The 22,820-nt window shown below is 42.2% G+C and overlaps 1 protein-coding gene across 5 annotated transcripts; it reads right to left on the reverse strand.

Moving 5' to 3' along the window:
• Positions 1-578: 578 nt before the first annotated feature.
• Positions 579-20,947, reverse strand: hmg20a (high mobility group 20A). 5 transcript variants are annotated; one of them, XM_041837650.2, is made up of 10 exons: positions 20,842-20,947; positions 17,992-18,050; positions 10,498-10,583; positions 9,999-10,208; positions 8,245-8,377; positions 7,572-7,609; positions 6,118-6,193; positions 5,647-5,862; positions 4,836-4,968; positions 579-1,221 (listed from the first exon to the last, which is right to left on the reverse strand). In XM_041837650.2, exons 3-10 carry the CDS (start codon positions 10,558-10,560, stop codon positions 1,218-1,220), a joined length of 873 nt encoding a protein of 290 aa, XP_041693584.1. In that variant the 5' UTR covers positions 10,561-10,583; positions 17,992-18,050; positions 20,842-20,947; the 3' UTR covers positions 579-1,217. The 5 variants fall into 5 exon arrangements, 4 of the variants coding, with proteins under 4 accessions (XP_041693584.1, XP_041693586.1, XP_041693583.1 ...); XR_005994226.2 differs by lacking the exon at positions 17,992-18,050 and having other exon boundaries at positions 4,836-4,918; positions 20,842-20,946; XM_041837652.2 differs by lacking the exon at positions 17,992-18,050 and having other exon boundaries at positions 6,118-6,190; positions 20,842-20,946.
• Positions 20,948-22,820: the final 1,873 nt, after the last annotated feature.

Genomic DNA, 22,820 nt, shown 5'->3' on the forward strand with positions numbered 1-22,820 from the left:
TTTTTTTGCAATTCACTAAGCAAATGTGTCTGTAAGGATGAACTTACCTGAACTTTTTATGAAGGAGCTGTTACCCAATGTGACATTTCCTGTTTCCCAGACACTCATCCGTGATCATGGACAAAATGTATAGTTTGTAAATCTGTAAAATGTACTTTTTCTGCAAAGTCAAAATGTAAGATGCACCAAATACTAAGTCTGATGCTCTGCTACACATGGATAACATTTCGGCAATGCGTTTAGTTACTTTTGTGCAGCAGGGGCGCAACTTTCACTGGGGACATGTCCCCCCCCCATTATGAAATTGCATTTTTGCCCCCTGCCCCGAGTTTTATCCTTGTAATGTGAGGCAATGGGGTGCTTTAGCACCATGCAGACGTCTCCGAGCGGTCGGGTAGGCTGTTTGGAGTGTTTATCCGACTGGATAAAAAAAAATATATATATATGTCCCCCCACTTCTAAAACCAAAGTTGCGCCCCTGATATAAAGTGTATGTAAGTTTGTGTTAAAGTGGAAGACAGATATGCCTGGGTAATGTGGATTTATCTATACAGTGAAAATATGTTAATTAAACACTGTTCTGTAAATGCATTTTATTGAAGACAAACAAGTACTTTTCCAACAACTATCAAAATAAATTTGGACTGGCACAGAATTATTTTTCAACAAAAGCTTTCGCTATAGAATACAAACCACCCCTGCGTATGTGTGATGCAACACAAACACAATGTGACATTTCTCAAATCAGCTAACATTTGAATAAGACTAAAATGTTGACTTTAAAAAATATTTGACAAATAAAAGGAACAGTACACATACAGGCTTAAGTGAATTCAAATGTCAACCAAATGCTTCTTTATGCACATCATTACGTTGACACAGTAGCAGATAAGTTATTTATGCTTGGAATGCGGCTTGAATGACACACAAAGTTTGGAATCTTACAGTACAAAGTCCTTTGAACTGACGTCCTGACATCTCTAGGACGGCATTTTCTATAAAACGATTATAACTACACAGACAGTGTCAACAGGAAGTCAACAGACAAAAACAAATAATCCAACACATTTTCACTTCACTAAAGTTAATAAAAGGTGTTTTAAAATCAACGTCTCGGTGGCAATACTAAACTGGAGCAGACAATGAAGTGGTAGGAAGAGGTTTGGATTCTTACAATCCCTGTGGCCACAATAGTCAAACAGTCCAGCTGAGTACAATTACCTAGAAAAGAGAAAATAATCACAGAGATATTAAGAGTTTTTAAATGGGTTTCCTAGCCCCAGGCTATCCTTAACCTAGGACTGTTGTTCGCTTGCAGCTAGCTCAGCCTGGTTTCACACCAGTACTGCAGGCAATGTTGGGGGAAAGCTTAGGATCAAGGAGAATATCCCATGATGAAGGTACACTATATATATACGAAAGTATGTGGACACCCCTTCAAATTAGTGGATTCGGCTATTTCAGCCACACCTGTTGCTGACAGGTGTATAAAATCAACCACACAGCCATGCAATCTCCACAGACAAACATTGGAATTAGAATGGCTTTACTGAAGAGCTCAGTGACTTTCAATGTGGCACCATCATAGAATGCCACCTTTCCAACAAGTCAGTTTGTCAAATTTCTGCCCTGCTAGAGCTGCCCCGGTCAACTGTAAGTGCTGTTATTGTGAAGTGGAAACGTCTAGGAGCAACAGCTCAGCCGCGAAGTGGTAGGCCACACTAGCTCACAGAATGGGACCGCGGAGTGTTGAAGTGCGCAGCGCGGACAAATAGTCTCTCCTTGGTTGCAATACTCACTACCGAGTTCCAAACTGCCTCTAGAAGCAACGTCAGCACCATAACTGTTCCTTCGGGAGCTTCATGAAATGGGTTTCCAATGGCCGAGCAGCTCCACGCAAGCCTAAGATCACCATGCGCAATGCTAAGCGTTGGCTGGAGTGGTGTAAAGCTCGCCGCCATTGGACTCTGGAACAGTGTAAACGCGTTCTCTGGAGTGATGAATCACGCTTCACCATCTGGCATTCGATCGGACGAATCTGAGTTTGGCGGATGCCAGGAGAACGCTACCTGCCCGAATGCATAGCGCCAACTGTAAAGTTTGGTGGAGGAGGAATAATGATCTGGGGCTGTTTTCATGGGTTCGGGCTAGGCCCCTTAGTTCCAGTGAAGGGAAATCTTTTTTATTTATTTGTATTATTATTATTTATTTTTTAAACAATTTTTCCTCCCCAATTTCGTGATATCCAATTAGTAGTTACAGTCTTGTCCCATCGCTGCAACTCCCATGCGGACTCGAGAGAGACGAAGGCCGATAGCCATGCTTCCTCCGAAACACGTCCTCGCCAAGCCGCACTGCTGCTTGACACACTGCTCGCTTAACCCGGAAGCCAGCCGCACCAATGTGTCGGAGGAAACACCGTACAGCTGGTGACCGAAGCCAGCATGCATGCGCCCAGCCGCCACAAGGAGACGCTAGAGCGCGATGGGACAAGGACATCCCAGCCGGCCAAACCCTCCCCTAACCCGGACAACGCTGGGCCAATTGTGCGCCGCGTCATGGGTCTCCCAGTCGCAGCTGGCTGCAACACAGCCCGGGATCGTACCCAGATCTGTAGTGACGCCTCTATCACTGATCAGTGCCTTAGACTGCTGCGCCACTCGGGTGGCTGTGAAGGGAAATCTTAACGCTACAGCATAAAATGACATTCGAGACAATTCTGTGCTTCCAACTTTGTGGCAACAGTTTGGGGAAGGCCCTTTCCTGTTCCAGCATGACAATGCCCCTGTGCACAAAGTGAGGTCCATACAGAAATGGTTTGTCCAGATCGATGTGGAAGAACTTGACTGGCCTGCACAGAGCCCTGACCTCAACCCCACCGAACACCTTTGGGATGAATAGGAACGCCGACTGCGAGCCAGGCCTAATCGCCCAACATCAGTGCCCGACCTCACTAATGCTCGTGGCTGAATGGAAGCAAATTCCCGCAGCAATGTTCCAAAATCTAGTGGAAAGCCTTCCAAGAAGAGTGGAGGCTGTTATAGCAGCAAAAGGGGGGACCACCTACATATTAATGCCCATGATTTTGGAATGAGATTTTCAACGAGCAGGTGTCCACATACTTTTGGTAATGTAGTGTACATAAAAAAGGAATTAACTACGACTTATACAATTATTTCAAAACAATAGGAAAGAATTTTAGGTAAACTTCTTTGGGATAATACAATTTCACCATGCAATTCAAGAAATATATACACACCACCGGTCAAAAGTTTTAGAACACCTACCATTTCAAGGGTTTTTCTTTATTTTTACTATTTTCTATATTGTAGAATAATAGTGAAGACATCAAAACTATGAAATAACACATATGGAATGATGTAGTAACCAAAAAAGTGTTAAACACATCTAAATATATTTTATATTTGAGATTCTTCAAATAGCCACCCTTTGCCTTGATGCCAGCTTTGCACACTCTTGGCATTCTCTCAACCAGCTTCATGAGGTAGTCACCTGGAATGCATTTCAATTAACAGGTGTGCCTTCTTAAAAATTAATTTGTGGAATTTTTTCAATCAGTTGTGTTGTGTCAAGGTAGGGGGGGTATACAGAAGATAGTCCTATTTGGTAAAAGACCATGTCCATATTATGGCAAGAACAGCTCAAATAAGCAAAGAGAAACGACAGACCATCATTACTTTAAGACATGAAGGTCAGTCAACACGGAAAATGTCAAAAACGTTGAACGTTTCTTCAAGTGAAGTCGCAAGAAACATCAAGCGCTATGATGAAACTGGCTCTCATGAGGACCGCCACAGGAATGGAAGACCCAGAGTTACCTCTGCTGCAGAGGATAAGTTCATTAGAGTTAACTGCACCTCAGATTGCAGCCCAAATAAATGCTTCACAGAGTTCAAGTAACAGACACATCTCAACATCAACTGTGTGAATCAGGCCTTCATGATCGAATTGCTGCAAAGAAACCACTACTAAAGGACACCAATAATAAAGAAGAGACTTGCTTGGGCCAAGAAACACGAGCAATGAACATTAGACCGGTGGAAATGTGTCCGTTGGTCTGGAGTCCAAATTTGAGATTTTTGGTTCCAACCGCGGTGTCTTTGTGAGATGCGGTATGGGTGAACGGATGATCTCTGCATTTTGTATTTCCCAACGTAAAGCATGGAGGAGGAGGTGTGATGGTGCTTTGCAGGTGAAACTGTGTGTGATTTAATTTAGAATTTAAGGCACACTTAACCAGCATGGCTATCACATATTCTGCAGCGATACGCCATCCCATCTGGTTTGGGCTTAGTGGGACTATCATTTGTTTTTCAACAGGACAATGACCCAACACACCTCCAAGCTGTGTAAGGGCTATTTTACCAAGAAGGAGAGTGATAGAGTGCTGCATCAGATGACCTGGCCTCCACAATCCCACGACCTCAACCAAATTGAGATGGCTTGGGATGAGTCGGACCGCAGAGTGAAGGAAAAGAAGCCAACAAGTGCTCAGCATATGTGGGAACTCCTTCAAAACTGTTGGAAAAGCATTCCAGGTGAAGCTGGTTGAGAGAATGCCAAGAGTGTCAAAGCTGTCATCCAGGCAAAGGGTGGCTATTTGAAGAATCTATTTTAACACTTTTTTTGGTTACGACATGATTCCATATGTGTTATTTCATAGTTTTGATGTCTTCACTATTATTTTACAATGTAGAAAATAGTAAAAATTAAGAAAAATTAATGAGTAGGTGTGTCTAAACTTTTGACTGGTAGTGTACATAACACTAAAAACGCTTATTTTATGCGAAAACTAGAGTTTGATAGTTTGTTACCTGTCCAGCCGGTTGACCACCTCTCTGACAGTGCTGATGAGGTTGTCGTGCTCCTGCGGGTTACTCAGGATGATACCATGGAGCTTTTTCATGTAGGAGTCAATGGTGTCCAGGGTGGGGGTCTCCCCACTGCCTGCAGGCGAGAGGGTAGCTTGAGCATGCGAATGTATACAGGCCTGGGTCCTATTCACTAGGGTACATCGTAGCAAAACATTTTTGCAATGGAAAAGGAATACAAGCATTTTCTTATTGGAAAAATTCAGGTAGTCCCTACCTGTTTCAGTCCGTTTGGTGCCTAATTAATATTACCGTTTACAATATCAAGGTATATAACCCATCGAACCAAGGAATTTTGGAGGGACGTTAAAGGGCTTACCCAGGGTTCCTGGTTATAATCCCCCCAAAATATTGAATAATTTATCGACAAGGAGGACTTGCATAATCACAGAGAGGGAAAGTTAGTTCTCAAAGGTGACAGGAGGCAGAAGTTTTCAAACGTGGCCTCCGCGGTTTGAAGTAGCCGTTGAAGTGAGGGGTGTTGGTAATGAATAAAAGATATCCGCTGTTTCCCTGAAGCTGGGCAGCAACTGGTTGTGTTGCTAAAGTGATCACATAAGACCTTGAGCTGAGGTACTGAAGCGTGTGTGAGGGGGACAGTAAAAAGCGCATCGGGCCAATGCAAAATAAGACACACATGAATGCAATACAGTTGAGTGTCTGTGTGTGTAGTATTTACCCATTTATATATGTGTGTGTGTTGTATTCTTTTTATATACCTGTGTGTGTGTGTGTGTGTGTGTGTCTCTCTCACCAGGCAGGGCCACAGAGGAGAAGCTGCTGGTCAGGGCCTGGCGCAGGGTCTCCAGGTGCTGCTGGAGCAGCCCGTTGCGTCCCCTCTCCTGCCTCACGTCGCCATCCAGGCGCTCCACGGCGCCGCGCATGCTCTCCACGTGCTTCTGCAGCGCCGCGTTGCGCTCCTCATACTCCATGTTGGTCTTGCGCAGCTGACGCATCTCCGCCTCCCGTGCTGCGGGCGAAGACAGAAAAATGCCTCGGTCAGGAGGAAACGGGTGTTAAGGTATGTGACGTGAGGTAGCAGGGAGGGTAAATAGTATCAATAATTCAATTGAATCCTCTGTGTTTTGAGTCGCTATTGTGTTGTTATCTAAGGAGGTGCAGCTATTTTGGGGCTGAGTACGGGTGCTCTAGTCAACAACAATTTAGTATTGGGAAGGAAGTTACTGGAGTAAAACAAACATTGCAAAGCAAAAATGCTGTGTACCTTTGCTGTGGTTGAGGAACTCCTCTGTGAAGATGGGAATGTCGAACACAGACCTTTCCTTGCTTTCTGTGTCCTTCTGATGGGGTGGAGAAAATGTGAGTGAGAGAAATGCTTGTAAAACTGTGTGAACAAGTTTGGGTGGGGAGGAAATGGTTTGAAGCTCTGATCAGATCAACCATATACATTGCACCAACATTTGGTGGCTGCAACGTAAGTCGCTCTGGATAAGAAGCCTGCTAAATTATTAACATTTAAAAATGGTACAGTTTAACCACTATAAATTATACCAACACTGTTGCCACCAATCATTTCCCTGAACCACAATAATTTCTCATTGGGCTGAACACTATAGTCTCCTATTGCTAGACTGGTACAGTGGTCCCTTGTAGTGAAAGTGATATTTGCTGTGGTGATGTGGACTAATGAGTGTTGAGCTGTGCTCATTCATCTTGTGTGGGCAGTGGGATGGTAGCAGGTGGAGATTGGCCACTCACTGGATAGCGCATTGAAACTCTGGAAAAGGGGACGCTTAGTTATAACATTTTAGTCATTTAGCAGTAGATGGTCTTAAACAAAGTTACACTATGGAGTTAAACAACCACATACTACAAGTATTATGAGTGCAATCTTCTTTTAAAAAGTGGGAATAAAAGTTAGTGCTAAAATAAAAGAGCAATAAGTATCAATTAAAAATATTGTTGTGTGTCTGTACCCTACAGTGCTGGATGTTGCTTCACAAGCCTTTACATCCCACCTAAAGAGTATGCTAACCTGGAAGAAATGCTGGTGTCATTTCAGAACTGCAAATTCCAGCTAAGAAGTTACCTTGGTGTTTACCCTCCTGTGTTTGAAAAGGCCATACCCCTTAATTACAGTGCTTAGCTCCATAAAAATTATTTACACACTTACCAGAAGCCATGGGCTTGCAGCCCTACATAAAGGAGTGCCAAAGCGGGTTTAATCCGGCTTTAGTGCCGCTCCAGTAAGCGCTTAATGTGAAGCGAGAGGGGGCCAGACCCTTGAGAAGTTGGGGTACTTACGTGAGGATATTGTGCCAAGGCCCTTATAAGAATGCCCAACATGTAGCAAATCATTAAGTTGTTCATGTGTGATCAATTGTGACTGCAGCATTATGAATTAGGCTAATTGGGCGACTACTACAGAACAGAACTTTTCAAGCTGCATTTCCATTTTAGTCATTTAGCAGATGCTCTTATCCAGAGCGAACCCACAACCCTGGCGTTGCAAGCTCAATACTCTACCAACTGAGCCACACGGGACCATTTCCATCATCATAATAACCATTACCCTGGTTTGACTAACGCAACAACCCTGCTGTTTCCAGCCCTCAATCCAATCGACTGGCACATGTGGACTTTGTTCAAGACGAGCATATTTTGCCTATTTGTTTGCTTTAGGGTAAAGGAGAGATGGGTGTGGTAGGGTTAACTCACCTCGTGAAGGGATTCGTTGGCTACCTGGTGCCCACCATCTGTGAGAAAGGAAGGATTACAAAATAAATAATGAATAAAAAAAGGGAGAGATGATTCATGCTTCCTCTGCGCAGCGTGCCTTTGCTACATCATGAACTAATTGGAGGATGCGCCATTTGTTCAAAGTCATCAGGACAAAAAGAGACGTTTTAAACCAGTAATGGGAGCCATCCCAAAGCAGAGCCGCTCGGGCTATCAAGTTAATGTATCTGATAACGAGGTTGTATTGTACACCTCCAGTGTGTTTCAAATGGGTGTACAAATGTATCTCATCGGTCTTATCTGTTTCAATCGAAGTTCATCCAAAGGCATAACAAAAGAGCAGCTTGCCACTGTATCATATTGAACAGAAAGCACATGTAGAAGGCTAAAAGGCTTGTGTGGGCTGTTGAACCTAAAGCTCTTTTCCTTCAAGACAGCTGATCTTCAGGGAGAAATATAATTCAAACCTATCTGAGCCTGTGGGGGCAAACATTGTCAAGATTCAAAAGTGCACTGGCCTTTTCACTGATCAGTAGTTATAAAGGAAAGGAAGACTGTTTTAGATTGGGATGCAGCCCTTGAGAGGAGCGTTATAGGATCAACCGTTGCATGCCCTAATGAACATGACGTAGCTCTTTCGGTGGTTTTTTACCTCCCCGGTGCCTCTTGACCTTCTGTTTCTCCTGCACCTTCCGGGTGAAGTGCTTGTAGGCCTCTGTCTTCTGGTATTTCTCCAGGTCACGCATGTAGCGCTCCTTGTCCCTCTCCGCCTCGTCCAGGTAGCGCTGCACACAGAGAAGAGGGAGTGAGACAGAGAGGGGGGAATCGAGAGAATGAGAGCGAGAAACAGGATATCAATCATAGCAGCTTAAACCCTTTTTGATTGATTCACTGATTCGAAATTCTAATTAATAGTCCTACTATTAACAACTGTAGCCAAATTACTGTGCTCCTAATTCGCATAGGAGGGTGGAGAGAGAGAGAGGAATGACAGAGGGTGGTGAAAGGATGGAGCGACTTGGACCCCGTAGAGGGCACAATGAGAGGAATACCAGTTTCCTCCAGTTAAAGCGATGGTGACACTATCCATCATCTGTGTAACAATCGGCTTGGATCTAAAACCATGCTACATTATTAAAGTTCAAAGAAATACCGTGTTCATATGAGAGCAACCAAAGCAAGACTGACAAAATGATATCAAGTGAGCAAAAATAAGCATATATTGTCATCAAATGAGTTTCCATCGAAATAAACAATTCACTTTCTTACAAATAGGCCCAAAATAAAGTCCAAATACCAAATAGAATCCCAACACAACTCTCAATGTCCAATGTCAATATGGACGTCCAGAATCCAATCCAAAAATAGTCCCAAAGTCAATAAAAAAACAAAAATGAGCAATCCCCCTTCAAAATGCAAAAATATCAGTCATCCAATAAAGTCACCCATAAAATACAAATCAACAGGACAGACCTGACCGGATTGTTGTATTAGAGGGAAACCTGTCCTGGTGGAGATTTCCTTACAATAGATTAATGTTCATGGCATCCTCCAAAACCAACAAAAAAGGAATCCTTTGTAGTTGGAGTAACAATCCACAATAATGAGCAAAAAGTATTCACTTGAATGGTTAATTTAAGGCTGCTTAAGAAGGTCATACCAAGGATCATTGTGCTATTTGATTTGGAATTTTAAGACCCCTTGAAGTATAAAAAATATATATAGAAACAATTTGATGAAAAAAAAGAATTTGGCCTTACTACTATTAGCCCATACAAAAATATTGAATAACTTCACTACATGGAACAACAGATAGTCCCCCACAAAAAAAAATCAAAAGGAATTTGTTCTGAAGTATATATATATATATATATATTTTTTTTACATGTATTTAACCCCTTATTTTTGGCATTAAACAGTCTCCATTTATACTTCCATTCATTGTTTTGGTATAATATAATATGCCATTTAGCAGACGCTTTTATCCAAAGCGACTTACAGTCATGCGTGCATAAATTTTTGTGTATGGGTGGTCCCGGGGATCGAACCCACTACCTTGGCGTTACAAGCGCCGTGCTCTACCAGCTGAGCTACAGAGGACCACAGGGGACCTTCAGATGAGTCTTGTGAGGCCTGTGGGCGTCCTAGAGCAAAACAACCGACATGTACGTGTTTGTGAGAGTCTCACCTTTCATATTAGTGTGTAGCCCAAACCGTTTAGACGCTACAGACGATTTTGTGAGAAGACTGACAAATATGGTCTGACAAACACAGCTCTAGCTCTGTCACATCCAGTGCAAAAAAACTGATACAGTATCTCTAGCTTAAACTGACAGATCTTTATTGGGATTTTTTGATTATGCTAATTGGATTTACGCGGGGGCGTTGCATGGCTGCATGGCTAACCTGCTTGTCTTCCGGGGGCAGCTTGCTCCACTCATTGCCCAGCATCCTGGTGATCTCTGGGAAGGGCACGTCAGGCCGCTCAGCCCTCAGCTGTTCACGCCGGTCGTTCATGAAGCGCACATAGCCCGTCAGCGGTGCCTTGGGGGCGTTGCTGTCCTTCACCGGCTTCTTCCTCTTACGGCCCTTGGTCCAGCTGCTGCGCCTGGGCTTCTGCGGAGAGGGGGAGGGAGGGGTGGGGAGTGGCAAAACACACACAGATAAAGTTAGCACTTATCATAAATGGTGCTAACTCTGGAATCCAAAACTGATATCCTCTGTTGAAACAGATCATAGCCTATCCGTTTGGATTCCAGGCAAGCTAACTCTAGGCCAGGGGTGGTGGTTTTTGTTCCAGCCCTACTCTAACACACCATTGAACGTTTTACAGTCCAGGCTTTTAATCTGGGTCCGGGAAACCAGCCCTGAGTGTGTAAGGGTTATTTAAATGGCATGGTCTCACCTCCTCTTCATTTCTCTGGCTGCTGTTGTCTGTGTTACCAGGTGAGCCTGTCTGCTCCTCCATCGCCTCAGCCTCCAGGAAAGAGCCTACAGTGGAAACAAACATTAGTTCCTATTGTGCATACAGCACCTTATAACAGTCCAAACATTTCTGCAGACTGCTACAAAAAAAGTATAATCTTGCAGACTTTCTTGCAATTCAAATATCCTAGCAATGGCTCGCAAAACTACCTTCAAAAGTGAGCAGAAGTGCAAACGAGAGCCACGAGCACAAAGCTACCGCTTGCTCCACATCATCTCCCTACAGTGCGGTGGCGCGCATCAGTTATATTTCAGGTGGGGTCAACATAATTGAATTTTCATGCATTTTGGAGTAGAATGTCCTTTTAAAAAGTCACCAGAAGTGACCAAGTCATTGTAAAAAAAGAAAACGCTTCTGTTCCCACCGCTGCTGAAAACAATCCTAGGGGAAACACAGTGGAAGCAAAAGCATGAAACAATTGATTGCTGCAGTTTAAATGACCCTTATTGGTCTGGTTTACTAAGGAACTCCTGTCAGACCAAGCATCCGTGTCAAGAAAGAAAACTCTGCCCAGAGGAAAGTGGAATGAAGCAACAGTGCCCCCTACTGTAGGGGAAATCACAGTACACACATACAGGTAACTGCCAAAATAAAGGAAACGCTTTAGTAAATGAGGGATACAAAGTATATTGAAAGCAGGTGCTTCCACACAGGTGTAGTTCCTGAGTTAATTAAGCAATTAGCATCTCATCATGCTTAGGGTCATGTATAAAAATGGCCAGTTGCCCATTATTTTTGCTAGCGTGGCTAGAAGAGATCACCGTAGCTGTTTCCATTAACTTGTCCAGTCATTTTGTGTCTCCATTTAGAAAGTTTGCATAGAAAATAGATGCGACAATTGCCTGCGAGGGTGCGTTTCGATGTAACTATCGCGTCAATAAAAATAGCTGGATGTAATGACGTCAGACCAAAAAAACTAAAACATTTTCTCTCAAAAACCTAGTGTCGAATAAAATTGTAGTGGTTGAAGTGTTTCCATTACCCATTTAGGCAAATTGGCTATTAATACATTGGTGACAGACTGTATGTCCTCCCACTTACGTTTCATGTCTCAGGTAGCCTGCGAAAGCAAGCATGGATAGAATGCAATAATTGACTAATATCTGTTTTTACGGATGAAAATGTATCCCATATGTGCCGTTTCAATTACACATCACACCTTTTTTTTTTGCTTCATTGCTTTTGTCGTATAAACCTGGGTAATTCGAAACCTGCCTAGTGACTTTGAAAGAGGGGTCTCAAAGGAGCATAGGGTGTTTAAAGGATGTGTGTGTGTGTGTTTCAGTCACCAGATCTCAACCCAATTGAACACTTATGGGAGATTCTGGAGCGGTGCCTGTGACAGCGATTTCCACCACCATCAACAAAACACCAAATGATGGAATTTCTCATGGAAGAATGGTGTCGCATCCCTCCAATAGAGTTCCAGACACTTCTAGAAACTATGCCGAGGTGCATGAAGCTGTTCTGGCGGCTCGTGGTGGCCCAACGCCACATTAAGACACTGTTGGTGTTTTCTTTATTTTTGCAGTTACCTGTAGAATTCAAAATGTTTTTCAATGCATCCTTCCTTCATTAAGGTGATAACTGATTTACTCGTATATTCCTATATAAAGACAGGTAAAAGCAATATGGTGGAGAATCACTGCTCCACATGAATGAGCTCTCACTGAAGAAAGTTCATTCTTTTGGTATTTGAACAGCTAGGCTCAGGTTGTAGCCTATAAGACCAAACAGGCAAACAGGCCTAATATGCTGGTCCTTAGTGCACACAGTGACTAACAGGAAGCTACTGAAACTGGAAATAGAGGTGACGATTCCTTCCTTTGCTCTTTGACAGTGAAACAATGACATTGAGACCCAGTTGAGTCAGTGTCAATGTTTGCTGTCTGGACGCAGTGATGTCATGCCCTTATCGTTTAACACTTGACTCTCACTCCAATCATTTGGACTGTTCTAGAAAAGGAAATGAGCGCATTAGATAACTCAAAAGGAGAAAACCACTTAGGCCTAGACCATTAACAACACAAATTGGGATAAAAGTAGGGATGTAACGATTCACCAATTCGCATCAGTCCCCGATTCAAATGTTTAAGATGTCACTGCATCGGTCCGCAGACCCCAAACCGATCCAAATGTAGCATGCGTCGGTCCGAAAATCGATTAAAACAATACGAATCACTGATTCATAAATTATTTTTGCTCATATAACTTTTTTTTCTACCTTCCGAAAATACTTCATATTTTGTGACATCTGATGCGTCCTCTCCTTCAGTGTCGAACTAAGCATGTAACTGTGTTGACAGTCATTGATCTACAAGTAATTCTGCTGAACAACCCCAGGCAGTATCAGTAGACTCGTCAAACTGCACACTGTGCCGAGCTTCGCATGCTGACCAACACGAGGTTGGTGGCCTGTTCCTGATCTTGCACATCTGTGTGGCACCTTCAGCAGTAAAATGCTAAAATGGCTTGATTGATATTAGGCTTTATTAGTTGAGTGACTACCTATGTAATTTGCAAGGTTATTGTTATCTATGTGCTGTTGAAAATGTTTTACTGGAATAAAAATAAGCAATCGGAGACAACTCATCTGGCTATAGCCTTCCTGGTGAACGGGGCTTATAATACATTTTATTTTAGATTGTTCAGGTTCACCATCAGCAATAGTTTTGCTTTAACAACCAGTATACACAGTGTACAAAACATTAGGTACACCTGCTCTTTCCATGACATGGACTGACCAGGTGAAAGCTATGATCCCTTATTGATGTCACCTGTTAAAAACACTTCAAATCAGTGTAGATGAAGGGGAGGAGACAGGTTAAAGAAATATTTTTGAATGGGCAAGACAAAAGATTTAAGTGCCTTTGAACGGGGTTTGGTAGTAGGTGCAGGCGCACCGGTTTCAGTGTGTCAAAAACTGCAACGCTGCTGGGTTTTTCACGCTCAACAGTTTCCTGTGTGTATCAAGAATGGTCCACCACCCAAAGGACATCCAGCCAACTTGACACAACTGTGGGAAGCACTGGAGTCAACATGGGCCAGCATCCCTGTGGAACGCTTGACACCTTGTAGAGTCAATGCCCCGACAAATTGAGGTGGTTCTGAGCGCAAAGGGGGTGCAACTCAATATTAGGAAGGTGTTCCTAATGTTTTGTACACTCCGTGTATATGGTCATTTTTAGATATACAGGGTAAAGTTGATAATTTCATAACGAGGAATCACTTTTACGAGGCGCACTGCATGGCCAAAGCGGGAGGAGAAAAGAAGCTCACTTCCAAACAGTCAAAACCATTAGATTTTGAGGTGGGGGTGAAATCCAAAGTTGTGCTATATAATCATTGGCTATGTCATAGCTAATTTGTAAACAATAAATAGATACATTACTAGCTCAAACGCTTAATCTGCAAAAATGACAAGTTACTGGCCGTGTCCGAACACCCATACAAGGGTACTACATCCTTACACTGCATACTATTTAAACCGTACCGTTTAGAAAAATGTATACAGTATGCCACGGCCGCAACTCAGTAGCGGCTCCTGATTGGCTGAGTAGGTGGGGCGGGGCCGAGTGAGTGGATTTTTCCAAATTCAACAGACATCCATCACATTAACCAGCATGATGCCTGATTTCCAATGTTATTAATTTATCTTAAAAAGGTGCAATATGCAGAAATCATTCCTCCATTTCCTGGTTGCAAAAATTTGAATGGTTTGCCTAATTTCAATTTGTGACAAAACAAGCAATGCATAGTGTAGAGAATCATTGTACCATCTAAACCGCTGTGAAATATATTTTCAATAACCAAAAATATTGTATTTTCAGCTGTTTGAAGCTGGTGCACAAAACCAGAAGTAAAAGACGCAAAAAACTACCTGAAGAATGGAAAGCAGCTTCACTATTGGATACTATTTTAAAATTGCAACGATATATGCCCCTCTCTCTCATTGGTACAACCCTCCCCTATTCTGAACATTAAAACAAAATGGGAAGATCTAAACTATGAATTCTTAAATGAGGAATGGAAGCAAGTATTGACGAGGGTTCATTCATTGTCTATTTGTGCTAGACATGCACTTGTTCAGTTCAAGCTGCTACACCGAATCTATTCGAATAATAAGTCCAGGCTAAGTAAAATGTATCCAAATCTAGACCCTCTATGTGACCGATGTAGGGGCTTCTGCAGATCTTACTCGTATGTTTTGCTCCTGTCCCAAGATCGTTCCGTTTTGGTCAAGTGTTTGTACAACGTCTGTAATATTTGGAGTCAATGTAGAATTGTGCCCTCTGGTGGCCCTTTTTGGCCTACTACCTACTGACTTAATGGTGTCCAGACTAGTGTGGGATGCACTTGCTTTCTCTAGTATCCTCGCCAAGAGATGTATAGTTCTTGAGTGGAAAAATGTCTATACGCCGCTGCACGATTTGATTCACTTTCTAAAACTAGAAAAAAATACGTTATACTTTAAAAGGGAAAAGTTATGTCTTTCATTCCACCTCGGGAACCTTTATAGACCTTCTCCAAGGGCCAGACCCTCCTTTTGACTTGTAAATTGTCTGGCTTACTGATATTGATTTACATCCATTGTGTGTGGATGGCTTGGTCCCGCTAATAATCTGTATACCTCTGACTTGTGCTTCTTGGTCCTGGCCCTCGGGACCCATCAAACCTTTCATTGGGGTTGGGTGGGGGCCGGGGGAGAGAGAATGTGCACCCCTTTGGGTTCCCAGGGCCAGGAGTTTGGAAGCATTTCTGTCCAACAATGTAAAAATGTCCATGAATGTACACTGAACAAAAACATAAAACACAACATGTAAAGTGTTGGGCCCATGTTTCATGAGCTGAAATAAAAGATCACAGAAATGTTACATGTGCACAAAAATCTCATTTCTCTCAAATTTTGAGCACAAATTTGTTTGCGTCCCTGATAGTGAGCATTTCTCCTTCGCCAAGATAATCCATCCACCTGTATGTGTGGCATATCAAGAAGCTGATTAAACAGCATGATCATTACACAGGTTCACCTTGTGCTGGGGGACAATAAAAAGCCGCTAAAATGTGCAGTTTTGTCACACAACACAATGCCACAGATGTCTCACATTTTGAGGGAGCGTGCAATTGGCATGCTGACTGAAGGAATGTCCACCAGAGCTGTTGCCAGATAATTTAATGTTAATTTCTCTACCATAAGCCACCTCCCAACATTGTTTTAGATTATTTGTCAGTACGTCCAACCGGCCTCACAACCGCAGACCACGTGTATGGCATCATGTGCGCAAGCGGTTTGCTGATGTCAACGTTGTGAACAGAGTACCCCATGGTAGTGTTGGGGTTATGGTATTGGCAGGCATAAGCTACGGACAACGAACACAATTGCATTTTATCGATGGCAATTTGAATGCACAGAGATGAGGCCCATTGTCGTACCATTCATCTTCTGTACACAATTCCTGGAAGCTGAAAACGTCTCAGTTCTTCCATGGCCTGCATACTCACCAGACATGTCACCCATTGAGCATGTTTGGGATGCTCTGGATTGACGTGTACGACAGCGTGTTCCAGTTCCCGCCAATATCCAGCAACTTCGCACAACCATTGAAGAGTGGGACAACATTCCACAAATCAACAGCCTGATCAACTCTATGCGAAGGAGATGTGTCGCGCTGCATGAGGCAAATGGTGGTCACACAGACACTGACTGGTTTTCTGATCCACTCCCCTACCTTTTTTTTAAAGGTATCTGTGACCAACAGATGCATATCTGTATTCCCAGTCATGTGAAATCCATAGATTAGGGCCTATTTAATTTATTTCAATTGACTGATTTCCTTATATGAACTGTAACTCAGTAAAATCTTTGAAATTGATGCATGTTGCGTTTATATGTTTGTTCAGTATATATTTTGGAATGGTGGATGTTGATTTTGGGAGGCTGCCATCACGGAAAAGGGAACAAACAACTTTTTATGTTAGTTAACTTCAACTAATCATGACCCGCCATAGGATATCAACACTGACAACGGTTGGCTGCTATTTATAGTTCGTTCAGAAAGTATTCCTACTCCTCGACTTATTCCACATTTTGTTGTGTACGCAGCCTAAATTCAAAATTGATTAAATATATGTTTTTTCTCACCCATCTACACACAATACCCCATAATGACAAAGTGAAATCATGTTTTGATTTTTTTGTGCAAATTGATTGAAAATGAAATACAGAAAATCTAATTTACATAAGTATTCACACCCCTGAGTCAATACTTTGTAGAAGCACCTTTGGCAGCGATTACAGCTGTGAGTCTTTCTGGGTGAGTCTCTAAGAGCTTTCAGATCTTGATCTGTTTTAAAAAGGGATATTTATATTTTTAGCATGTTAGATCTAATTTTCCACTTACTTTTAGTGTTGAAGCATCATCCAGATAGTTGTTTTGGAAAGTTCCATTCCTGAGATTTCTTTGGCTGGCTTAGTTGCTTGAATGAGCCATATAGAGATAGTGCCCAGACTCACCCAACAACATGGTTCAAAACGTCTCCACATAATATTCTAGACTATTATGTTTATGGGGGGCCTGTGGAAAAATGTGATTGTTCTTTTCTGCAAAACATCCGCAACTATGATTTTGAAGAAAACGGACTAGCTACTTCAGCCGAAGTACGTTGTTCCACTCACGTGAGCAAGTCTGACGCTCTGGAGTAGGCATGTCATCTTTCACTTGTCAACAGAGCTATACATACGGAAATACGAATAAGGCAAACATGCGGCATTTCACTAGCTTGGACAGGGATAAGGATACCCTAGATGTCAAAGAAGCTACATAGGTAGTTGGATTGCTAAAGTAGTAGTGTAGAACATGTTCATTTACTTATTCAAAATAGTATTTTTCTATTAGTTGTATGTATGTGTGTTTACTTTTATAATCTTTATTACACACAACACATACTTCCACAGTGTTTACTTTATTTGGGAACATGTTTGTGTGTCATAAAAACAAGCTTTATTTGGGAACATGTTGAAGAACAAGTAACTTTCTTGTTCACATACTCATAGCCAGTTATACACCTTGTATGTACATGGTTATAGCCATAGACATGTGTAATAAAACTTGGTATCATTACGTGTTCAGTCTTTATACATTCTTGAGAATCAAGTGGTTCAGAGAAGCAGGTGCGCATCCTCAGACTCCTTAAATCCAACGTATACTCCAGAAGGTGAAGGATACTTTCTACAGATTGCCTCAACAACGCAGGACGGCATTACTCGTCTGTTACCTTTTCCAAGCTTTTCCCTTGAGTGCCCATTCCATCACAATATTGACTATGGAACAGGGGGAAAGATCAATAAGGGATCATTATAGGAAACATAATACTGTACATTATTGATAACTTCAATTTCAAATGTTTACTTACTATATGGACAGCTGCCTGTTTGGTCCTTCTGGACGTGGTCACTTTTTTCCTCAGTTGATCTTAGGGACATGGAAAAACGTTTCAATTACTCCTGGGTTGATAAAGAGCTGGGAAATCTGCATGATCTGTCACACAGACTGTTGTGTTGTGCCCGACACCACCAGTGTCTTTGGCAGACAAATGTAGTTCTTCAAGAGTTGGCTTTATCAAGTCCCATCGGAACAGCATAGACACTCAATTTAGATTTGCCTTGCATTTTTCACATTTACAGTTCACCGTGACTCTCTCTCTGGGCGCTGCCGCTGGCTGCAGGTCTGCCGGATCACCTGTTGCCATTTCCCCCCCGTGCCGTCTCGGCTTCTATCTGTCGAAGCTCTTCATCAGTATATTCTGGCTCAAACAACTATGGTTCTGCAAAGTATGCATCCTCTTCAGGCTCGTAGCTGTCCGACTTCACCCAAAATGATTAAATCAAAATCAAAACATGTCGGTGTAGCGCTTGAAAGCCATTTCTGCCCTACGCTAACCACGAGAACCAGGCCCGTGGCATTTGGAGATGTGGCTACGCGAGACTAGCAGTGCGCGGATGTCGTAGTGACGTAGAAATGAGTTGCAAGACAAGGGCAAAACAGGAAGTAAACAGTCTGAGTTATACACATTTATGCTCGTAATAGTGGAAATAGCCAAGTGTTTAGATATTGACGTGTGTATAGGCCACAAAGACATGAGATGGCTGTAGAGTTTAGTGTGGGGACGTTTTTAAGCAAATTTTTTGGGTGAGTCTGGCTACTACCACCATATGGCTTATGCAAGCAACTACAGTGCCTTGCAAAAGTATTCATCCCCCTTGGCATTTTTCCTATTTTGTTGCATTACAACCTGTAATTTAAATTTATTTTTATTTGGATTTCATGTAAATGGACATACACAAAATAGTCCAAAATAAATAATGGAATAGTGGTGCGTGCATATGTATTCACCCCCTTTGCTATGAAGCCCCTAAATAAGATCTAGTGCAACCAATTACCTTCAGAAGTCACATAATTAGTTAAATAAAGTCCACCTGTGTGCAATCTAAATGTCACATGATCTCAGTATATATACACACACGTTCTGAAAGGCCCCAGAGTCTGCAACACCACTAAGCAAGGAGCACCACCTAGCCAGCGGCACCATGAAGACCAAGGAGCTCTCCAAAACAGGTCAGGGACAAAGTTGTGGAGAAGTACAGATCAGGGTTAGGTTCTAAAAAAAATATCAGAAACTTTGAACATCCCACGGCGCACCCTTAAATCCATTATTAAAAATGGAAAGAATATGGCACCACAACAAACCTGCCAAGAGAGGGCCGCCCACCAAAACTCACGGACCATGCAAGGAGGGCATTATTCAGAGAGGCAACAAAGAGACCAAAGATAACCCTGAAGGAGCTTAAACGCTCCACAGCGGAGATTGGAGTATCTGTCCATAGGACCACTTTTAGCCGTACACTCCACAGAACTGGGCTTTACGGAAGAGTGGCCAGAAAAAAAGCCATTGCTTAAAGAAAAAAATAAGCAAACACGTTTGGTGATTGCCAAAAGGCATGCGGGAGACTCCCCAAACATATGGAAGAAGGTACTCTGGTCAGAGACAGAAATTGAGCTTTTTGGCCATCAAGGAAAACGCTATGTCTGGCGCAAACCCAACACCTCCCATCACCCCGAGAACACCATCCCCACAGTGAAGCATGGTGGTGGCAGCATCATGCTGTGGGGATGTTTTTCATCGGCAGGGACTGGGAAAATGGTCAAAATTGAAGGAATGATGGATGGCGCTAAATACAGGGAATTTAACCAGGCGGTCAATACCAGGGGTTCCCAAACTTTTTCACTCAGGGGCCCCCTTCCAGCATTGGGAACATCCAGTGCCCCCCCCTCCGCGCACAAGCCACGTCTATTTCTATGGGCACAAGCACTGTTCATGACACAAACAGTTTACACCCCTCTTGTTGGTGGAGAGAATTTTGCAGGTTTAAAGCTTATTTTCTGCAATTCTACAAATTTTGCCATGGGGTGCAAAGAACATTTTGCCATTTTAAAGCTAATTTTCTTGCAATTCTATACATTTTGCCATGTCTAATGTGTATCCATGTGATATGAGTGACAAAATAATTACATTTATTGGCTAAAAAACCTAAATAAAAAAACATTAGATGACATGGGCTAGTTGATCTGGACATTTCTGACAAGTTATAAGGTACGCAACGTCTCTAAGGTATGCAATGACTAACATGACAACAGGAACTGATGATGCACTACCCAATTTCTAAATTGCACCTTGTGCATTTTACTATTACAACTTTCAAGAGTAAGTTTAAAGCAGGACTGAGTTTGAGAATATATATATATATATATATATATATATATATATATATAAATACACACACTTTTTGGGGGTTAACCACTGGTCTAGACTAGAGCGTCCACAGGGTCTGTGCAGCAGGCTGGACGTTTGAGGTCCATAGTAGTAATGGTCTGACTAGGCGATATTTGTAATAGCTTGCCAAACACTAGCTAGCTGACTAACGTTAGTCTCTGGTCTACAAGGCAGGTAGCTAGCTAACTATACTTTACTAGTCATATATCTTTATCTTATCCGACTTGCCACAACTGAAGTTCCTCCTGGAAGGCTACATATGCTAATTCTATTCTATAACGTGAACTAGCTAGCTAACATTAGCTAGCAAGCATCTTAGCTAGCTAGCTCGCTACTTAGCTGGTTAAAAGGGTTTTGGTTTATCAGACTATAGTGAAGAAAGTCTGTGTTTTCACGTTATTTCATAATTTGTTCACAATAAAGTACACTAACCTGTAACTTTTCTTTTTGGTTAAAAATCCAGAAATTAGCTAGCGATGGGGCTCTGAGAATCAAAACAATGCAGCAGTCCTCTCTGGAAGTGGAAAAACGTCACTACCGGAAAACGATTCACTAAATTCATCCGCGAATCGCTTGCATTATGGTCACTGCTATCTGGGATCCTTGGAACGTCCCTAACTCCATTGAAGTTGACGTTTAAAAAATGTTAGGGTTATGTAAGGTTTCTGGTCATGGTTAGGTTTAGGGCACATGTGTCAAACTCATTCCACGGAGGGCCGAGTGTCTGAGGGTTTTCGCTCCTCCGTTGTACTTGATTGATTAATTAAGGTAACTAATTAGTAAGGAACTCCCCTCACCTGGTTGTCTAGGGCTTAATTGAAAGGAAAAAACAAAAACCAGCTGACACTAAGCCCTCCATGGAAGGAGTTTGAAGCCCGTGTTTTAGGGTTTAGGGTAGGATCCCGCATAGCTCTAACCCTTGCATTATGATGACATTTGTTTAATGCAGGCTATTTTAGAATATTGTTAACCTTAATTCTGTGCATCAGTGACTTTTATGTATGTGGTTATTATGTGCCTTCAAAGATTGTATTCAGAGAGCTATTTCTTAAAATTGTATCGCTATCATCCAGAAGGCGAGGTCAGTACAGGTGCATCAAAGTTGGGACCGAGAGAATGAAAAACAGCTTCTATCTCAAGGCCATCAGACTGTTAAATAGCCATCACTAGCACATTAGAGACTGCTGCGGCCTATTGAAATCACTGGCCACTTTAAGAAATGGAACACTAGTCACTTTAATAATGTTTACATATCTTGCACTACTCATCTCATATGTATATACTGCATTCTATTCTATAATATTTTTCTGTATCTTAGTCCATGCCGCTCTGTCATTGCTTGTCCATATATGTATATATTCTTCAATCCCATTCCTTACTTTTTTGTGTGTATTGGGTATATGTTGTGAAATTGTTAGATATTACTGCACTGTCGGAGCTAGAAGCACAAGCATTTCGCTACACCCACTATAACATCTGCTAAACACGTGTCTGTGACAAATAAAATGTGATTTGATTTGATTTGAATACTTATTTGGGCCGAATCTACACCTAATCAAAAAGGAGTTTAATCAAATACAATGTGTAAAATCAATTAGGGATGGTAGTCTATTGACTCCAGAATAGTTAAAGCCAAAGTGGGTTGATTTTTTGGTTGGTTCAGGAAGTGCTATTTCTTATCATAGTTATTTTTTACATGATAAGTGTGGTTGGGATGGCCTCTTGTGTCTATACTATGAAACTGCAACTACGGATGAAAAACGATTATTATGATGTCTTTGGTTATACTGTATGTTCTAAGTTTATTATTGATCAAAATGTAAATATTTGTATGTAGACAATGCTCTTGATAAACCAGAATATTCCGAAAGTTAAAAGGCATTTGAATATGTGGGTCCAGTGACACTTACTGTAGATGTGACACACTATTGAATTCACCTTGAATAAATTAATGTAGACCAGCTCAGGGCGAGGATCTCCTTCCAGAGACATCCTTCCAGAGACATCAGGGACTGTAACATACTCTGTTTCACGGAATCATAGCTCTCTCTGGATATACTGTCCCTGTCCATACAGCCAGCTGGATTCTCAGTACATTGCGCAGACAGGAATAAAGAACTCTCTGGGAAGAAGAAAGGCGGAGGTGTATGTTTCATGACTAACTACTCATGGTGTGATTGTGATAACATACAGGAACTCAAGTCCTTTCGTTCACCCGACCTAGAACACCTCACAATCAAATGCCGACCGTATTACATCCCAAGATAATTATCTTCGGTTAAAGTCACAGCCGTGTATATTCCCCCTCAAGCTGATACCACAACGACCCTCAAGGAACTACACTGGACTTTGTGCAAACTGGAAACCACATATCCTGAGGCCGCATTTATTGTAGCTGGGGACTTTAACAA

The sequence above is a fragment of the Coregonus clupeaformis genome, chromosome 19 (assembly GCF_020615455.1).
Source record: "Coregonus clupeaformis isolate EN_2021a chromosome 19, ASM2061545v1, whole genome shotgun sequence".
NCBI classification, from domain to species: Eukaryota; Metazoa; Chordata; class Actinopteri; order Salmoniformes; family Salmonidae; genus Coregonus; species Coregonus clupeaformis.